Genomic DNA, 16,423 nt, shown 5'->3' with positions numbered 1-16,423 from the left:
GGGTTTTATCTCAGAGTGCAAAAAAAGAAATCCTGTAATGCGGACAAAAACGAGCTGCACGCAAAGGCATCATCCACACAAACCTGCAGTTGGACGTCCACGCTGAAAGCAACAAGCTAAAACGCTCACCGCTGCGGCGCCGTACGCAGCGATTTGAGGGGAATAGCGACCTACGAGGTTATATATCGTCACTGATCATTAGCGTGGTGAGTATGTTCTTAATTTACGTGACGAAAACGTTAGTTTGTCGACGTGACCGACAGATATTATGGTTCAACTTTGTCCCGCGCATCACCGACGCAGGTGGAAGGGTGTTTATTTTCTCCCCCTTGGGATGCTCGAGCCGACACCCCGTCCTGGGAAGAAAAAAAGGGGGGAGTCAAGAAAGTTTAGCCTAACCTGTAAAGGTTGTCCGCTTGAGTTACGGACTGCTTGTGACACCTCCACAGGTCAAAGTCTGAAATCTACGAGGCAAGGCATCGTTCCTCGGAAGAAAACGTGATTTGAGTCTAGACGTGCGGCGTTTATTCGCAAACCGCTAGCTTAACGTTGAGCGCTGTATAAAACCACCACCAGCGTTGCCAAGCGCTAGCTTAGCTACCCCGTTTAAACGTCTATTTAAACGGCAAACAGAAAAGGGGAAAGACATTTCTCATGAGTATTAGTTAAACTAGCTACACGTTTGCTTCCTGAGCACACAGACAAAACGATAAAAGGACTGTATGTGTTCATGTATGTTCTTCGTGTATCTGGTCCTTGCTCTGTGGAGTACTACAAGAAGTTTAAAGGGTTGGTTCACCCCAAAACAATCTTCTCCTTTTCATTTTAGTCCTGTATAGCCATGCAGATAGCTTGGCTTTTATGTGCCATGTTTTAAGTGTGTCCATCTCTGCTTTCACATTAAAAAGTAGTGCATGCCATTTCTTTTGGGGTGCTCACAGCAGCAGTTCAGACTGAGGGTGGATTATCCAGAGCAATGGGGAAACTAATAGGTAATATGTTTAACACGCCAAATAAAACCACTAGAGTGCAAAACAAACAACTGTAAGGCCACTAGGCCTGAAGCACAGAGCTGGTTAATTATCATTAGCAATCCAATACTAATCCTCCCACAGAAATCCGTCCTTCCCCGACTGTTTTTTATGCTGCTGGTCAACAAACACAAACATCTGCACCGACCATGTCCTTTTGGTGCCGTTCACTGAAGGATGCGCTGTAGATCAATTGCACGGGTCTAAGTGCTTCTTACCCCCGTGGCCTTTTACTTACAGTACTGGAAGTGTGCTCAACTCGCTCAATGATTTGAAGCTTTATGGACTGTTCCGCGTTATAAATAATTTAAACATGTCTATCGCTATAACAGAAGGAGAAGCTATTTTGAACTTGGATGTGGCATCACTAAACAACTAGTAAGATTTATCCCAATAGTGCCAAAAATTAGTTGAAATTAAAAGTTTGCAGCTGCCGTGTAGTGACAGAAATGTGACTTTAGCCTGATTCAAGTCATTTTCAGTCAGATGCCCTTTGAGATTGTTACTTTCTACTGTGTGATCAGATGGGAGTTTATGTGCTGTTCAGCGCAAATGTGAGGAAAACACTTTTTATTTTGTTACTCATTTGATTTGGTAATATCAGGCGAACGCTGAGAAGGGGATTTTATCAGGACATTTGATCCCTTTGGCAAACAAAATCCCTCAGATTACTCAGTTGCTGCGGCACACATTTTATACACGGCTGTCAAGTTACAATATGCTGTGTCTTGATATGATTATTTATTAAACTTGGACTGCTGCATTTTGGATTTTATTCCATCTCATTTTGCTTTCACTTCGATGACGACTAAGGAATATGGGTTGCGGTAACAAAACTTGAGTATTCTCAGAAGGAAATAAATTAAATTATAATCTGACTTTTCATTTTGGGTTATATGATGAAAATACACTTGGAATTAATTTGACACACTTTTTAGAATGTTTTGTAACAAGGTAGTTTATCAAGTAGACTTCACAGTAAATTGTTTTACCCTGCTTGTGCCTGATGTTTTGGTGTTGAGGGCAAAAATGAGGAAAGTGCGAGGCTCATGATTCATCTACAGCCTTGCATTATCAATCTCTGCTAATTGCAGAATATATTTCTATGAATCCTCTCTGTGCTTTTGCTGAGTAATATGCTGCACTTTTGTTACTGGGAAAGCTATTTAAGTGTGGATGCTTAACCTTTTGCTGTACTTTCAGTGTTGAACTGGAGGGAGGAAGATGTCGGCGGTTTATAAAGATGCCCAGGAGGACTGGCTGACGGTGTGTCTCAAGTATCTGCTCTTCGTTTTCAACTTTCTCTTCTGGGTAAGTGAGAGCTCTAAATGTTGTCTCTTGTCAAGTTTTGGTGCTCAAGCAGTATTACATAAGCTTTGAATTCTACCTGTTTTTTGGCAGCCAGTGTTTTGGAATATGACTGACAGGTTTGACAGTGACTCGTAACTATCATTACATCATAGTACAGTGATGTTTTCGTGAAAGGGAAGTCCTCATTTTGTGGTACACACAATAAGACAGTACAAATGCATACATGTTCCTTTTAAAACTGCAGGCAGAGATACATTAGAGGGAAGGAGCCATGTAGAAACAGGGGAGGGTTAAGGGAAGTTCCAAGGCTGAGCTCTGGACTTGGCCCAAAGTGAGTCATAGATTATTTAGGGGCTTGTCAGTGTACGGTGGGAACAGTGTCAGACCTTCTCTCTGGCACCACACTTTATGATACTGCAATTTGTTTCAGAATGTGCACACTCTTACTGCTACTGTACAGAGTGTCTGGGTCACTTTGAAACCTTTTTCTGAAATAAAAAGAATAGTGTGTGCGTGTAGAGAGAGATATCTGTGTGTGGGAGAGGTTAAAGTAAGAAGAGGGATGGAGCTTTCCATCAGGTTTCGGTTAATGCTCTGTCATCACCTTGAAATTCATCCCTTGAGGAAACACATTGTCTCCCTCCTCAGAGTCTACTCCATATTGCTCCATTTTCCTCATATCACTTTTCTTTCAGACTTTTTGTTTTGTCCTCCAGTGCACCATTCATCAGTCTTAGAGGCTGTACAACTTTTGTCAGGACATGCTATTTGTTCTTATTAACAAAGAGCAGTATATAAAACATTCCACTAGTCATCTTGATGAATATCAAATTGTTACACTTTGATATGCAGTGGATTGCATTCATGCTTACTAAATAGTATGTTAAGGGTTTGTATTCAGTAAGTTTGTATTCAGTAAGAATTCAATCCAATCCAAATGACCTTACTTAAATAAATAAGATAAAGGGTCCCCATTTATCCAAGTGGTGCTCCTTGATTGGGCAAGTGTTGTGAGTTTGTGGATCTTGCTTTTGATGGAAATGGAATGGGAGGATGAAGGGGAGAGACTCTCTGAGGCATTTCCTCTCCTTCCGCCTTTGAAACTGATGAGAGGAACAGATCTTGGACACCACCCTGGCTTATCCAGGATTGTTTGTGAGGAAGTCGTCATCATGCCCCCACTTGACCCTTGAAGTCCCTTTGCTCCTATGGTTGTTATTCTTTATGCCTGGCCGCTTCTCAACATTTCTCATTCCATTTCCTCTCTTTTCTTTCGTATGTCCCGTTTGACTCACCCGTTGCCTTCCCATGTTGTCGCATTTTGTGACTCATCTAATGGCACTGAACCCACTTTGTATTTGTTTGTTTTATTTCCTTCCTTTACTTTTTAGTGTGTTTTAAATTGTCTTTCATTCAGGTTGAATTGATATGAAACGCTCTGTTTTCACAATATTTCCTTTCTCTGTTCAACTCATCAAATCTCCTCTTTATTTTATGAGCTAGCGGCTTTCCTTCTCTGAAAGCTTTTGCTAAATCCATATCAGTTATAGTATTTCTTCCTTTTGTCTTTTACATCTGTAGTCCTTCTAATGGCCAGCAGGCTGCAACTCCTCTGGTTTCAAAAACCAAGATGGCGATGGCCAAAATGCTGGCCTCGAGGCTTCAAAACCGTTGTCTACAAAGTAGACTATGTCCACTTCTTATATATATAGTCTATGATTCTAATAGTGTACTGCTCTCTGTTCTCTTCCAGGTGGGTGGAGCAGCTGTTTTGGGTGTAGGAGTCTGGACTCTGGTGGAGAAGAGTGATTACTTGAGTCTGCTGGCCTCCAGCACCTTTGCTGTCTCAGCATATATCCTCATCTTGGCGGGAGGCCTGGTGGTGGTTACAGGCTTCTTGGGCTGTTGCGCCGTCATTCGGGAGCAGAAAAGCTGTCTGTCCATGGTGAGACCGGGGACCCAGTGTTTTTGATGCCTTACATATTACATTTAGTTTGTACATGTATTTGCCTTTACAGGTAACAATTAATTTCAGATATGTCATTACAAATCCCCATCTTCCTCCCACAGTCCAAAGACATGCAAGTTATGTTAAGTTTAGGTTTATTCCCGGAAGGTGTGTTTGTGTTTTTAAGCCCTGTGATTGCCTGGCAACCTGTCCAAGGTGTTACCTGACTCCAGCCCCCCCCGCGACCTTGAATATAAGTGCATGGATGGATGTGGACGTCCAGAGTACTGGTTATTAGTTATTGTTCCTCGATTGTCACGTCCGCACTGAGAGTGTTGGAAGTGTAATCCAAAGGGTTGCCTTCTTTGTGCTCTTATCGCTGGATGCTGCCATAACATGGAAGTCGTCCATTCTCTGGGCTGAAAAATGGCCCTGACAGGAACCTTACTGTCCTCATTATTTTACAGAGACTAGGCCCAGTGGGAGAGAAGCAGGCGGGAGAGGTTAACGTGCACTGCCGCAGGACTATTTATAGATCTATCTCCTGTTGATGGATGGAGCAATAGGAGGGAAGAAGGAGCTCGCAGGAGCGAAGAAGTCGGTGTGTGTGGAGGATTTTGGTTGAATACCAACCAACTGTTAATGCGCTATTTCTAGATTCATTTTGGGAGATTATTCAGCGATGCCAGTCTGTGTGTCTGTGTTGAGGGGGTGAAGTTAGCATTTTTGTGTGGGCAGCAGGCACACAGAGACTGAAGTTTTTTTTTGGAAATCTTGTAACCAGGAGATGCCAAGCAGGCTGTGTTTCTGCACGACAGAATTCCTGCAAAATAGAAGAGAACATGTTTGTCTTATGTATGAATCCACTGATGTCGTCGATTCCCGGCGGTTGTTTGTCTGACCAGTAGTTTGCCATCACTTTGTTTCCAGCGTCTCGCAGGCTGGGTAGCAGCATCTGTTTCTCCGTACTGGTCTCGAGTGAAGCAGCTCTGTTGTCGCTGTCAAACTGTTGTGTCCCATTTAGTGACAGGTGGGCCTAATTAGTTGTGTGTGTGTTGCTTTGACATGGTATGTTGTAGCCAGAGAAAGCTGTAGTTTTGATCTCGCCCATCCCTGCAACTGTTTGTCAGAGCACACCCTAAATGTGTGGGTGATCTGTTCACGACACAGTTTACATAACGACTGTGTGCTCTGCGTTTCAGTGCATACATTCATTTTGGGCTTATACGGTATTCATCTTTAGTTTTAGTTAATTCCAATCTGACGTCTGGTCCATTTATGTTCCGAGTATTACAAATGTATAAACAGATGTTTATGCCGATGTGATGATTCATATTTAATCGCCTTCATTTAGTTTTTGCTGAGACGGTGTTTTGAAGTTAGTTTTGATACATAATAGAATTGGTTTCGAGCAACGTGGAGAGCTATTTAATAGATGCATACATTCTACTGCCTGTCAAATCGATTTCTGGTTCGTCACTTTTCTGTGCAGCATTGCCGTCTGTGTGTGGAAGCGACAGATGCCGCACAATGACAGTTGATGGAAATGTTTATTTAGCTGTCAAGTGCGAGAAACTTTCAGAAATGAGTTAGGTCAGCAGAGAAATGTCTGGATATGTGGATCCGTCTAATCTGTTGAATTGTTTCTCCCCTACCTTCTCTCTGTCCTGTTTCTCATTATCAGTATTTCTTCTGCCTGCTGCTGATCTTCTTGATTGAACTTGTGGCTGGAGTACTGGCGTATGTCTACTACCAGAGGGTAAGTGAAAATATCCTCTGATTTTATTTTTCTAATTTAGCTGATTGAATATAGGATGCAATCAGGCAATGAGGGGGTTTTGCTGAGAGAATGCTTGCATTGCTTTTTAGTTTGAGTGTTATATATTGTATCTATCTGGACATTTGCTATGCGGGGACACTCCAGGTTGTCATGATATATTTTGAGGACTCACTTTATTTCTCTTTTTTTCATAATTCTTTGGTCTTCGTCTCCTTCTCAAAAAACATGGATGATGATGCTTTTTAGTTCTGTTCTTTGTTTTTAATCGGTATGTATTTTCACTATTTGCCACCTCCGCTGAGTGTTATTTTCACTTTGTGGAGTTTAACACACCATTCTAAGGATCTTGTTATCTCACGATCATATCCCCGTCTGTCAGCTACGAATGCAAAGAGCACTGCGCTATCTGCATAGGATAGAATCATTTTAAAGATAAGGGCTCTCATCCTCTTTGTTTCTTGTTGTCTCTCCAAGTGTGTGTGTGTTTGTGCATGGATGCACACACATGCACACATCAAACGCTATATACAAAGCCTATTTTTTGCAGTGTATCCTCGCAGCTCTCAAAGATGCGTGGGATTTGCTACCTGTCTATCTCGTCTTAAGCGGTTCGCTTGTCAAAACGATCACTCTTAAACTATCGCCTTCTAGTCTTATTACTGTGCAGTTTCATGCCAAATGCATTACGTGATAATTTCACACAAACATAGACGTGACATTTTAGACAGACATCGATGTCAACTGCAACCTTACCTGGTTGGCAGAGGCATACAAACCGCAAGGTGGTAATTCGAGTTGCATTTAATGTGTTCCAGTGTAATAAATTAAGGAGCTCATGTTTACAAAATAAGTTGTGTTCTTTCCCATAAATACTCCCCCGTCTTCTCCTGCTAATCCACGCGGTTTCTCACTGTTTGTTCCTCGTTTCCAGCTGAGTGAGGAGCTGAAGCAGCATCTCAACCAGACTATGACAGATAACTACGCCCAGCCAGGAAGAGAGGCCATCACATTAGCTGTGGACAGACTACAACAGGACGTATGGACTATATTTACAAAAAGCCTTAAAGGCTTCGTTTGGTTTATGTAACATGGAATGCTGCACTGAATCATATTCGAGGAGGTGAACAAAAAAGAAACTTGCTTTCCTCTTTCTGTATCTCCAGTTCAAGTGCTGTGGCAGCAACAACTCCCATGATTGGATGCAGAGTGTGTACATTTCATCACAGCAGGCAGAAGACAGGGTCGTACCCGACAGCTGCTGTAAGACCATCACCCCTCACTGTGGCAAGAGAGACCACCCCTCCAACATTTACAAGGTGGAGGTCAGTGGAAAACAAAACTAATTCAGTCAAACACTTGGGAAGTATTTGACATATTTATGTTCACTGGATATTGCTTGATGCCATTAGGCAATGAGACTTTCCCATGTCCTGGTATATGTAGGACATGTAAATGATCTAAAGATATACTCAAGATAAATAGGCTGGCGTATACCAGCTTTAATTTACCCACACGTTTCCTGCAGGACTTCTTCATCTCCTCTGCAACAATTTGAACAGCTTTGAACAAAGCAATCTTTGAGGAGTGTGCAAGGGTCATGGCGATCTGTACACTGTAGTGCATGCTCTACATGTATTATATGGTTTATGCCTTTGACTCTGCAGGGTGGTTGCATCACTAAGCTGGAGCAGTTTCTGGCTGACCACCTGCTGGTTATTGGTGCCGTGGGAATAGGAGTGGCCTGTCTGCAGGTAAGTCAAATATAATATGTAGTTCAGATAGTTGTTGGAAAAGCAGATGTACCGTTCTGCAGTCTTCATCCTGAGCATGCTTTATATAAGCCCACTTAGTATTTTAGCATTTTTTGTTTTTGTTTTTGGCTTGTGCCCGAAAGCTGCCCTTTTGTTGAATATAACCAGACAGATGGGCTTTAACCTTTCCGTGCAGGTCAACAATCTCTAAAAGGACATTTCTTTTCATCTCACTCTAGTCTCCCAGTCATCTTTATTTGATTTTGTTCAATACTGTTATTCGATTTGTCCCAGCCGGAGATGGACTCATGCTTTTAAGCCTTCCAGAGGCTAAGGTTGCATATAGGGGTGCTTTTTTATAATTCTGTGGCGACTGACAGCCCTATCGTAGCTCTGCACCATCGCTTTGTAAATTAACTTCAGTGAAACTTGAGACCAAACATACCTGCATTGATTATTTCCAGTGGTATTCAAATGATTGATATGATTTTACATGATGTCCAGAATCATGGAACATGGGAATAAGCCCAGAAGTTCTCTACTGCAATAATAGAGACTTGCAACCATAAACGCTGAGATATTAACAGTCCGTGACAAAATAATTTCAAAATAACGCTCTCCATTAACCGTTTCTGAAGGCATTATAATTAGAGATGAAATACTGAATATGTAGGACATACTTGGAGATGTGAAAGCCAAAGTGCACCTGTGTAGTTTGATTTAAAACGCTTCAATCCAAGCATTTGTTTTTTTTTGTACTGTTTCCTACTGTACGTCTTGTCCTTGTCAACTCTTCCCGTCCGTCTTAATGTTGGTACAATTTCCTGTAACTGTCAGACTGACAGAAATGTATGTAAATTTGTTGAAATTCGTGTTAATTCAGACATTTTTGGCTTAAACTACATGTGTGTCTTGTGTTACACGACCCTGTCTATGGTAAAATGTCCTGTATGTCTTTATGTCCGTTTGTCTTTGTGTGTGTGTGTGTGTGTGTGTGTGTGTGTGTTGTTACTGTAGCTGGCCGGTGCAGTCTTGACAGCCTGCTTTATTTATCTGCTCTATAAAGAAGAGGAGGAGGACTTCGGTGCATTGTGATTTAGCTCTTGAGCAACTTTGTGGTTTAAATCAACTGGAGAGACAAGGTTGGACGGTGTTGTGGAAACGTGATTTCTCACTGCATGCTTGTCGTCGTGTGAATGTCCACTCAGTGTTAAGTGTGTAATCTATGGGCTACGTGGAAACTAAATCAACATGTCTGTGTTCTTTTGTGGTCTTTTTGCGGAGTGTGAAGCATGCAGCTGCCTGGCTTTGGCTGTATATTGCAGATTGTCACTCTATATGTTGTGATTATGGGCTGTTGTGGCTGATTTAAGATGTGATAAAGGTCAAACGCATCATAAGAATGGCTTGACTAATCAAAACTTGACTGCTTCTGCAAGATGATGCTGTTAGCAGGAGTCATGGTCTGTATCTTTATCCTGAATGTTCCATTAATTACCTGTGCTGACAAAAAAGGTAAAAACACCCATGTGTATTTAAAGGGAATGCCAAGGTTTTGCTGTTTATCTCTAATGCAACTTCCCCAGGCATCACTGTGGTGTTCTATTAAGATGGTAACTAGTTATGGCGATAGATAAAATAGTTTATTCTGATATTATTATACTCGGTGTTGCATACTTCTACTACTACTTTCAACACATCATTCAGGAAATTGCAATCCAATCCCTTGCGATCCAAAACAGTCTTTAATGATTAACTGGAACTCTGTGTAAGGGTTCCCAGTTATATGGATTTTACAGACACCTGCAGTACAACAGGAAACATGTTGTATTACACTGTAACGTCATTGTTTTCTGGTATCAATATACAGTCTCCTGAAATTAGGCTTCATGAAAACAATTTGCCTACACTATGCAGACTCACTCGATAAGGCTTTACTCACAGGGTTTTAGAGACTCAAAGGTTGAATCTGGGCACTTGCCTGTTTATCCATCAAACCTGGCAGGTCCCACTGGCACAAGTTACTGCTGCTCTGTATTTTCTATAGCAGTGTATCTTATTAAAGTAGTTCTGTAAGTCATGTCAGATGGATTCTGTGCTGATCCTGGTGCCAAGAGATTACAGCTTCAAACGATGTGTTCTGTGGTGCATATTTGTGCATAAATGTTCTCTTCCACCCTAACCCCAGCGCTTCATTTGCTGCTCGAGTCCTGCCATTCCCCATAGTAACCAGCTACATACTTTCTAGCGACCCCCATCACCTTTAACCCCTCTCTATCCCCCCCACCGTCAACAGCATTCAAGCTTCCTGCAGTCTTCCATGGTGACGGAGCAGCACGTTTTGACCTAACACTTCCTGTTTTCAGGTCTGTGGGATGGTCTTCACCAGCTGCTTGTACAGAAGGATCAAGATGGAGCCTTACTGAGCACACCGGGCCCCTCGACACACCATCTCCAACAGGCAGATGGAACAATGACTTGATAACACATTAACTTCAACCTCTGAAGCTCCAACTCTTACCTGCTGATCTAAGCCAAGTGCACAGACATGTTCCCCCACATTCGGCCAGAAATCGATTGTGCCATTGATCAATAGGCTGATTTTTGTACCTATGTTACGAAGAAACAGACTGTGGTCTTGGCCTACTGGAACATGTCTGTTTGCTTCATTGCCTTGGCTTGGATGCATGCTTTAGTTTGAGCAGGACAAAAAGAAAGGGCATGCATACTCATAGTGCATTCCAATCTGTTCAACTAATGATGATCCAAATTGATTTATCGTCTTTTCACTGTGCAGAGATTTAGATTAGTCTTTCTTTTTTGCCATTCCAATACTTGAGTAAGCTGACTAATGGCACAGTTCACACTGGTGTCACTGCTGATGAAGAAAGATACTTTCTGTTGGTATGATTTGTAAACACAATGTGCCTCTTTCGCCATTCCACTGGTTAATGATTGTGTATTAATTCTGTGCCTGAAATCTTAAAAGGGAGCTGACGACGCACTGTGATAAATGGCAGCAAAGGAAATGTAACGTTTACTATCTTTATATTTGTAGTTCAGTCTATATTTCTGAAAATAGCAGCACTAAATGTTGAACGGCATGATGTTTACTTAAATGAAGTGTATGGCTACAAACATGAAGATTTTTTCTCAGATAAGTAAAGGGGATAAAGGGAAAGTCATTTTCCCTGGATGTATAACTCCACCTAGTGGTTGGCTTTGGTCATATACTATAATGTGTGTCATACACTAATTATATGCTACACTTTTTTTTACATAAAAATCAGATATTGATCTTAATGTGTGTCACTAAAGATAAATATACATGTCTGATTGATTTTCAACATGAACAAACATTACAATCTGTGAGTTTCTAGACTTAGTTTCATCCATTCCAAAACACACAGAGGTTTCATTCACAGTGAAGAAGCTGACCTTTATGAGAGCTAAAGAAAGAATCACTCTCCATCCTTTTCCTGTAGCTATTACGTGTTGAACAATAAGTGACCTTGTTGCCACTGTAGAGGCGATACGTCTTGTCTTGGCTATTGTGGATTATAAAGTAAGAGTTTGGATTGTTTTGGTTTCAAAGATGAAAAACCTAAAATATCTGTTTGACTTTTTTTTCCCATTTATATTGTTTGCAGCAATACACTCTGTAAATGGACCTTCTTGGATTTCATTTGATATGGTTGTTGATGTGGTAATGATATAACACTGGCATGTGCTCCATCTACCTACGTTGCTATCCAAAAGATTAATTATGAAACGTAAATAAATGTTTAAATATTGTTGCATCAAGAAATCGCATTGGGGGTAATTTATGAAAGACAAATATTTAAGAGTTTCTTTCGACAGGCAGCTATGATGCCATGATTGCTGTTTGGCAGTGCGTCAGTTGATGAGGTTATTTTCATGGAGGCATCGTGCCAAGTTAAGAAGTTTATTTATCTGGGCAATAATCACAAGTTTGTCCCAGAGGGCTTTACAGTTTGTTTACCATACTTCTCAGTGCTCACAGATAGGCAATGTCTCTGTCAGCTGGACTAGTAAACCACTAGGGGGAGACAAAGACTTTCCATTTGCAGTTGTATCTGTTTGTAATCTAATGTACTGGGTCAAAGCATGCCGTTTTGTTGAAAGCTGACCCAACTGAGCCAGTTAGGTCTCACCTGAGTTTCTAACAGCAGAGGACACTCTGACCCGATCATCTCGTAGTGTGTTGTTTGTAAAGATTTGTTCAGGCCTCTCAGAGACATGGAACTTGGGTCAAATATGTTTGATATAATGTGTCTTCTTGTGTTTTGTTACCCAACCAAATCGATACGTGCCAAAAAAATATTTCCCACACGTCCAATTCAGTTTTGCGCTTCACAATGGTCCAAACAGTTCTTGGCTTATTTGTTCAGCCACAGTCTCGTGCGAATCTTTAAGAATCTGTCTTTTGTCTGTACTCCCTGTGCACAATAGCGTGCACACGCTACAAAGCCGTGTTAACGTCTCGCAAGATAATGTAAGCTGGAGCGAGATCCCAGGTTGAGATTGGTTACATTATCGTGAAGTGTGTGGGCTTCGGCGAGAGAGCATTGTATAAGCACTCGGTACGTGTGGGGTCTCCCACAATTCCGCATTGGAAAATCTGTTAGGGTTCCCAGTTCAAACCACATTTATTCATTACGCCGAGCTAGTGCGGTTTTGTGCGGTCATGGGGTCTTGTCGAGGCAGAGTCTCCCTTTATTAAACACTATGCCATGCGCGTAGATTGTCTGTACGTTCTTTCTGTGCTGTATTGTTGCCATATGACCCAACTATTTGTCATTGAAGCACGACTTTTTCCCTTTTTCTTCGGTTCCCCGCGGCTCCAGATTTACTTAGAAGACACTGTGTCGGTTCAGAGCGATCTATCATTGTCACCCATTTAAAGGAAAAAAGGGCAAAAAAAGTTTTAAAAGAGTTTGGATGTTCTCCAACAGTTTGGCTTCAGCGAGCCCATAGAGTCTGTCAGTCCCTTTGTCTTCATCGGCTATAGGAGGATGACTCTCATTTCCTGCAGATGTCACACATACTGCGACGCAGAAAAAGGGCACGCTGATACTGGCAGGATTGAAACACACACACACACACACACAAAGAGAGCTCACACATTAGCATGCGGTTTACACCCTTTGCCAGAAGAGACCCATGAGGGAGAATTAGGAGCAGCTGGAGATCCACCTCTCCCATGTGCTGAGTCCTCTTTGCGTCACGAGCGCACTCGCATACACACATTTTCCTCCATCTCCCTCCACCCTCATCACATCGTAGCCATAGGGGCGATGTTTCAAATGGGGCAGTTACCTCAAAACACATGTTGCAATATCATTTATCTGTCAAATATGATTTTGTGTTTGCATGTGCAGAGATAAAGTATAATGGGAGCAAATCACTCCTGGAATGAGCAAAATGCATAGAGGCCTTCTCTAAAATCCAAATTAATACATTTATTGCAGTATAATGTACCCTTGCATGAAAGCGTGCTCTCACGCACTTGAATTGTGTTTTTTCTTTTTTTTTGGTCTCTTCGTTGTGTGTGTCCAGCTCTTGTAAAACCGATTCTGGCATAACACATTGTCTCAGTAAACACACCTGTGTTCAATGTGTGCAGAAAAAAACCCCCCAGTGCAGTTATGGTGATCGAACGGTGCGGTCACTTTAGCATAATAGATGTGTGAGAAAGGACCTCTTTCACACGTTTTTGTGCTGAATGTCTGGCTTTGGGATCCGTTGTGTTGGCGCGGTTCTTGAAACTTGCTTCTGCATTAAAATCACGAAAGACCGTAAGAGTCTAGACCGGAGCTGGGATTACATCAGTGTCCGAGGATTGTGTCATTATCTGGCCCTTTTTTGTAGAACACTAGACCTGCCTCAAGCAATGTGAGCATGCATAGAAAATAATGTCAACACTTTGTGGAGATGGGCTTTGATGTTAAGTCCAGCACAATTACAGGCGCTGCTCTGAAGGTATGTCGGATTAGGCTGCATGTCAGTTAGCATTTGTCGGCTATTAAAAGGGTCTGGAAATGGTCTTCAAAGTACCATGACGACCAACGGCTAAATTATAGGCTAAAGTATAGGCTAAAGTATCTGCACGCACACACTGCAGGTGCATGGATTTACCTTCACTTAAACACTATGACGAGTGTACCTGTCCAGTTCTGCCAGGGTTTAACCACTACCCATCCAGCAGCTCCGACATCTATTTTGTGACCAGTTCTTTATCAGAACTGGTTTCTAAACCCGTGCTGACCTTTGCACTCTCGATGAGTTTGCATCAGGCCTGCAACTCCCCGGCCAAAAATGTGTTTGACAGGTTTCTAGAGAGATCAAAGGTGTAGGAAAGAAGATGTGTTGAAACGATTTCAGGGCTTAGAAGACCAGCACATCCACACAAACAGAACTAGTCCTTATTGAATCTACTGACATATGCTACTTACCTCACTGAGTGCCCTTGAAAAGTTTGTTTCATATCTGCCATGGTAGTGTTTTCGGGACTACTTTTTCGCTATAAGTGCATACACCCATAGATATTTCTCACATGCTTCACAGTACCCCCACTGTTGTGAAAGCGGTGGTTTGTGAGGTATGTGTGTGTGTGTGTTTCACAGCGTGTGTAGGAGGCTCTTTGTCCATGGGAGAATGAGTTTAGATGGAAACAAACTTTAGAAAGTGTTTCAAGACGGCGTTTCAAAAAAGCCTGCTGTCTGATAATGATGATGATGAGCGTCATGCTGATGAGGGCGTTGATTGATACCAAACAGATGGCGGGGTTGATCGCAAGGTTACTCAACCACAACTGTGACGTATTGCACTCCCAGCGCAGGTACTATAGCGGTACCAGGTGAAAGGGTTTGTGTCGGCGTGGAAACGGGAACGACTGAAACGCCCCGCTGATACGAACGATGTCCTATTGTGTGCTTCGACCGGCATCAACCAGTTTGATAAATAGTGACAGTGGAATCAGCGTGCTTACATGATCTCAGCGTGTTTGTGCAACACCCGTAGGTTGTTGTGATTTGTGGCATGTGATCAGATTTTGCTTACGTTACAGTCGGACTTGACAGGCTTGGGAAGAGTCGGTTTGCGGAAAACGAACTAGGCTCAAAGTGATGGATATTGTGTTGTTTCTATGCGGTGGCGCGGGCCAACAAAGCTACAGGAGCGCATGCTTCAAGGATCCGTGCTTCGACGTGGCTCCTTGGGCATTCACTGACGGTGTTGTTACACTGTAATTCATATGGGGCTGAGCGGTGTTTCTCTTTAAAGCATGGGTTGGCGTCTCTAAACTCTTACAAGCCTGTAGTCTTGTCTCTACACCCTGTGGATCGATCTGATCTTTACGCCGGTCACCACGCTGAGATAAACTCTTATTTGTAGGTTTTTTATTGTTTAAAAAATAACAGGATACGGTAACTACTCACAATAAACTGCAACAACCTTTTGTTTAAAAGTATTACTTTATTACAAACTTGCTATGTGTGCCGTACTGTATGTGTTTGCCACATGCAGGTTTTTGGCATCATATGTAGGCATATATATGAGGCATGTGCGGTTTTGTGTTTGCATGCAAGATGTCCACATGATATCAATACTATATTTCCGGTCAATGAAAAACACGACATGACAAGAGAGCCAAAGAGCAGGAGCGTTGGTTTAAAAGCAGAGCTTTAAGCCGGAAAGGATACGACTTGTATAAAAACAGATTATCATGTCACCCTCTGTTTGTTTATGCTCCGGGATGAATAGAAGAGGAAGAAGCGGATATGATATTTTTTTGCAGAGGAAGTGTATTTATCATACACACACACCCCAAAGAAAAAAAAAATATCACGAGAGGAAGTTTAGCCTCTCCCTCCGAGATTGATGGCATGGAGGAGAGCATGGGAGCGACCTTGACGTGGTCGTGAGAGAGGCGCAAGTTGGGAGACAGAAGGAGAGTTTGTAATCAGTAAACAGGCTCCCTGGTGCCCTTTAGGAAGTAAACACTTAAACACGAGGCGCTGTGGCTTTACGGCGCATGTAGCCCGGAGAGTCGAGATAGAGGCAATAAAGACAGATGGCAAATTGGTGGAAAGATGTTTGGACTGAAATGCGTAGAAGTCACCAGAGAATTTGGAGTAAATGAGCACAGGCATCATACTGTGAAGCACATCCTTTTGTTCCAGAAATCAGACGGCATTTTTTCCATTTCTGTATGCAAGATTGTTGCTATGTTCATTGATTCTATCGGATAGTGTGCAAACTTTACTTTTGTACTTTTTTCCTCATTAAAATGTCATCAATTGCCTTTTTAAGTAGGAATTTACTGAATCTCATATGATTACAAAAACTCAAATTACTGAAATGTGTCCGCAGTAGAAAATTTAAATCGCTTAGCTTTAAATTCTGACATATCTGTTCACTTCAGATTGCTTTAACATGTCAAATCTTGGCCTCTTATCAAGCCTAATGCAACAACACAGATTGTCGTAACATCCCTTCCAACGATTTGTCTTCTTCGACGTCTCCGGCATCTGTCATCGTTCATGTCAGTCATTACTGCCTAAAGTATCCTGTGTGCTTT

General features: G+C 42.1%; 1 protein-coding gene across 2 annotated transcripts; it reads left to right on the top strand.

Moving 5' to 3' along the window:
- The first annotated feature begins 76 nt into the window (after positions 1–76).
- Positions 77–16,055, top strand: tspan11 (tetraspanin 11). 2 transcript variants are annotated; one of them, XM_084038362.1, is made up of 9 exons: positions 77–206; positions 2,235–2,342; positions 4,096–4,287; positions 5,975–6,049; positions 7,002–7,106; positions 7,234–7,392; positions 7,735–7,821; positions 8,839–8,963; positions 10,188–16,055. In XM_084038362.1, the coding sequence occupies exons 2-8, from the start codon at positions 2,256–2,258 to the stop codon at positions 8,914–8,916; spliced, it is 783 nt and encodes a 260-aa protein (XP_083894488.1). In that variant the 5' UTR covers positions 77–206; positions 2,235–2,255; the 3' UTR covers positions 8,917–8,963; positions 10,188–16,055. The 2 variants fall into 2 exon arrangements, with proteins under 2 accessions (XP_083894488.1, XP_083894489.1); XM_084038363.1 differs by lacking the exon at positions 8,839–8,963 and having other exon boundaries at positions 10,188–16,054.
- Positions 16,056–16,423: the final 368 nt, after the last annotated feature.

Source organism: Eutrigla gurnardus, assembly GCF_963514095.1.
Source record: "Eutrigla gurnardus genome assembly, chromosome: 21".
NCBI lineage: Eukaryota > Metazoa > Chordata > Actinopteri > Perciformes > Triglidae > Eutrigla > Eutrigla gurnardus.
This window is presented reverse-complemented; position numbering and strand designations above follow the sequence as displayed.

Excerpts from the sequence above, each read along its gene's own strand:
- tspan11 (XM_084038362.1), top strand. The coding sequence starts at position 2,256 with ATGTCGGCGGTTTATAAAGATGCCCAGGAGGACTGGCTGACGGTGTGT. Across the intron at positions 6,050-7,001 it reads CGTATGTCTACTACCAGAGG|CTGAGTGAGGAGCTGAAGCA; the intron begins GTAAGTGAAAAT and ends CCTCGTTTCCAG. Across the intron at positions 7,822-8,838 it reads TAGGAGTGGCCTGTCTGCAG|CTGGCCGGTGCAGTCTTGAC; the intron begins GTAAGTCAAATA and ends TTGTTACTGTAG.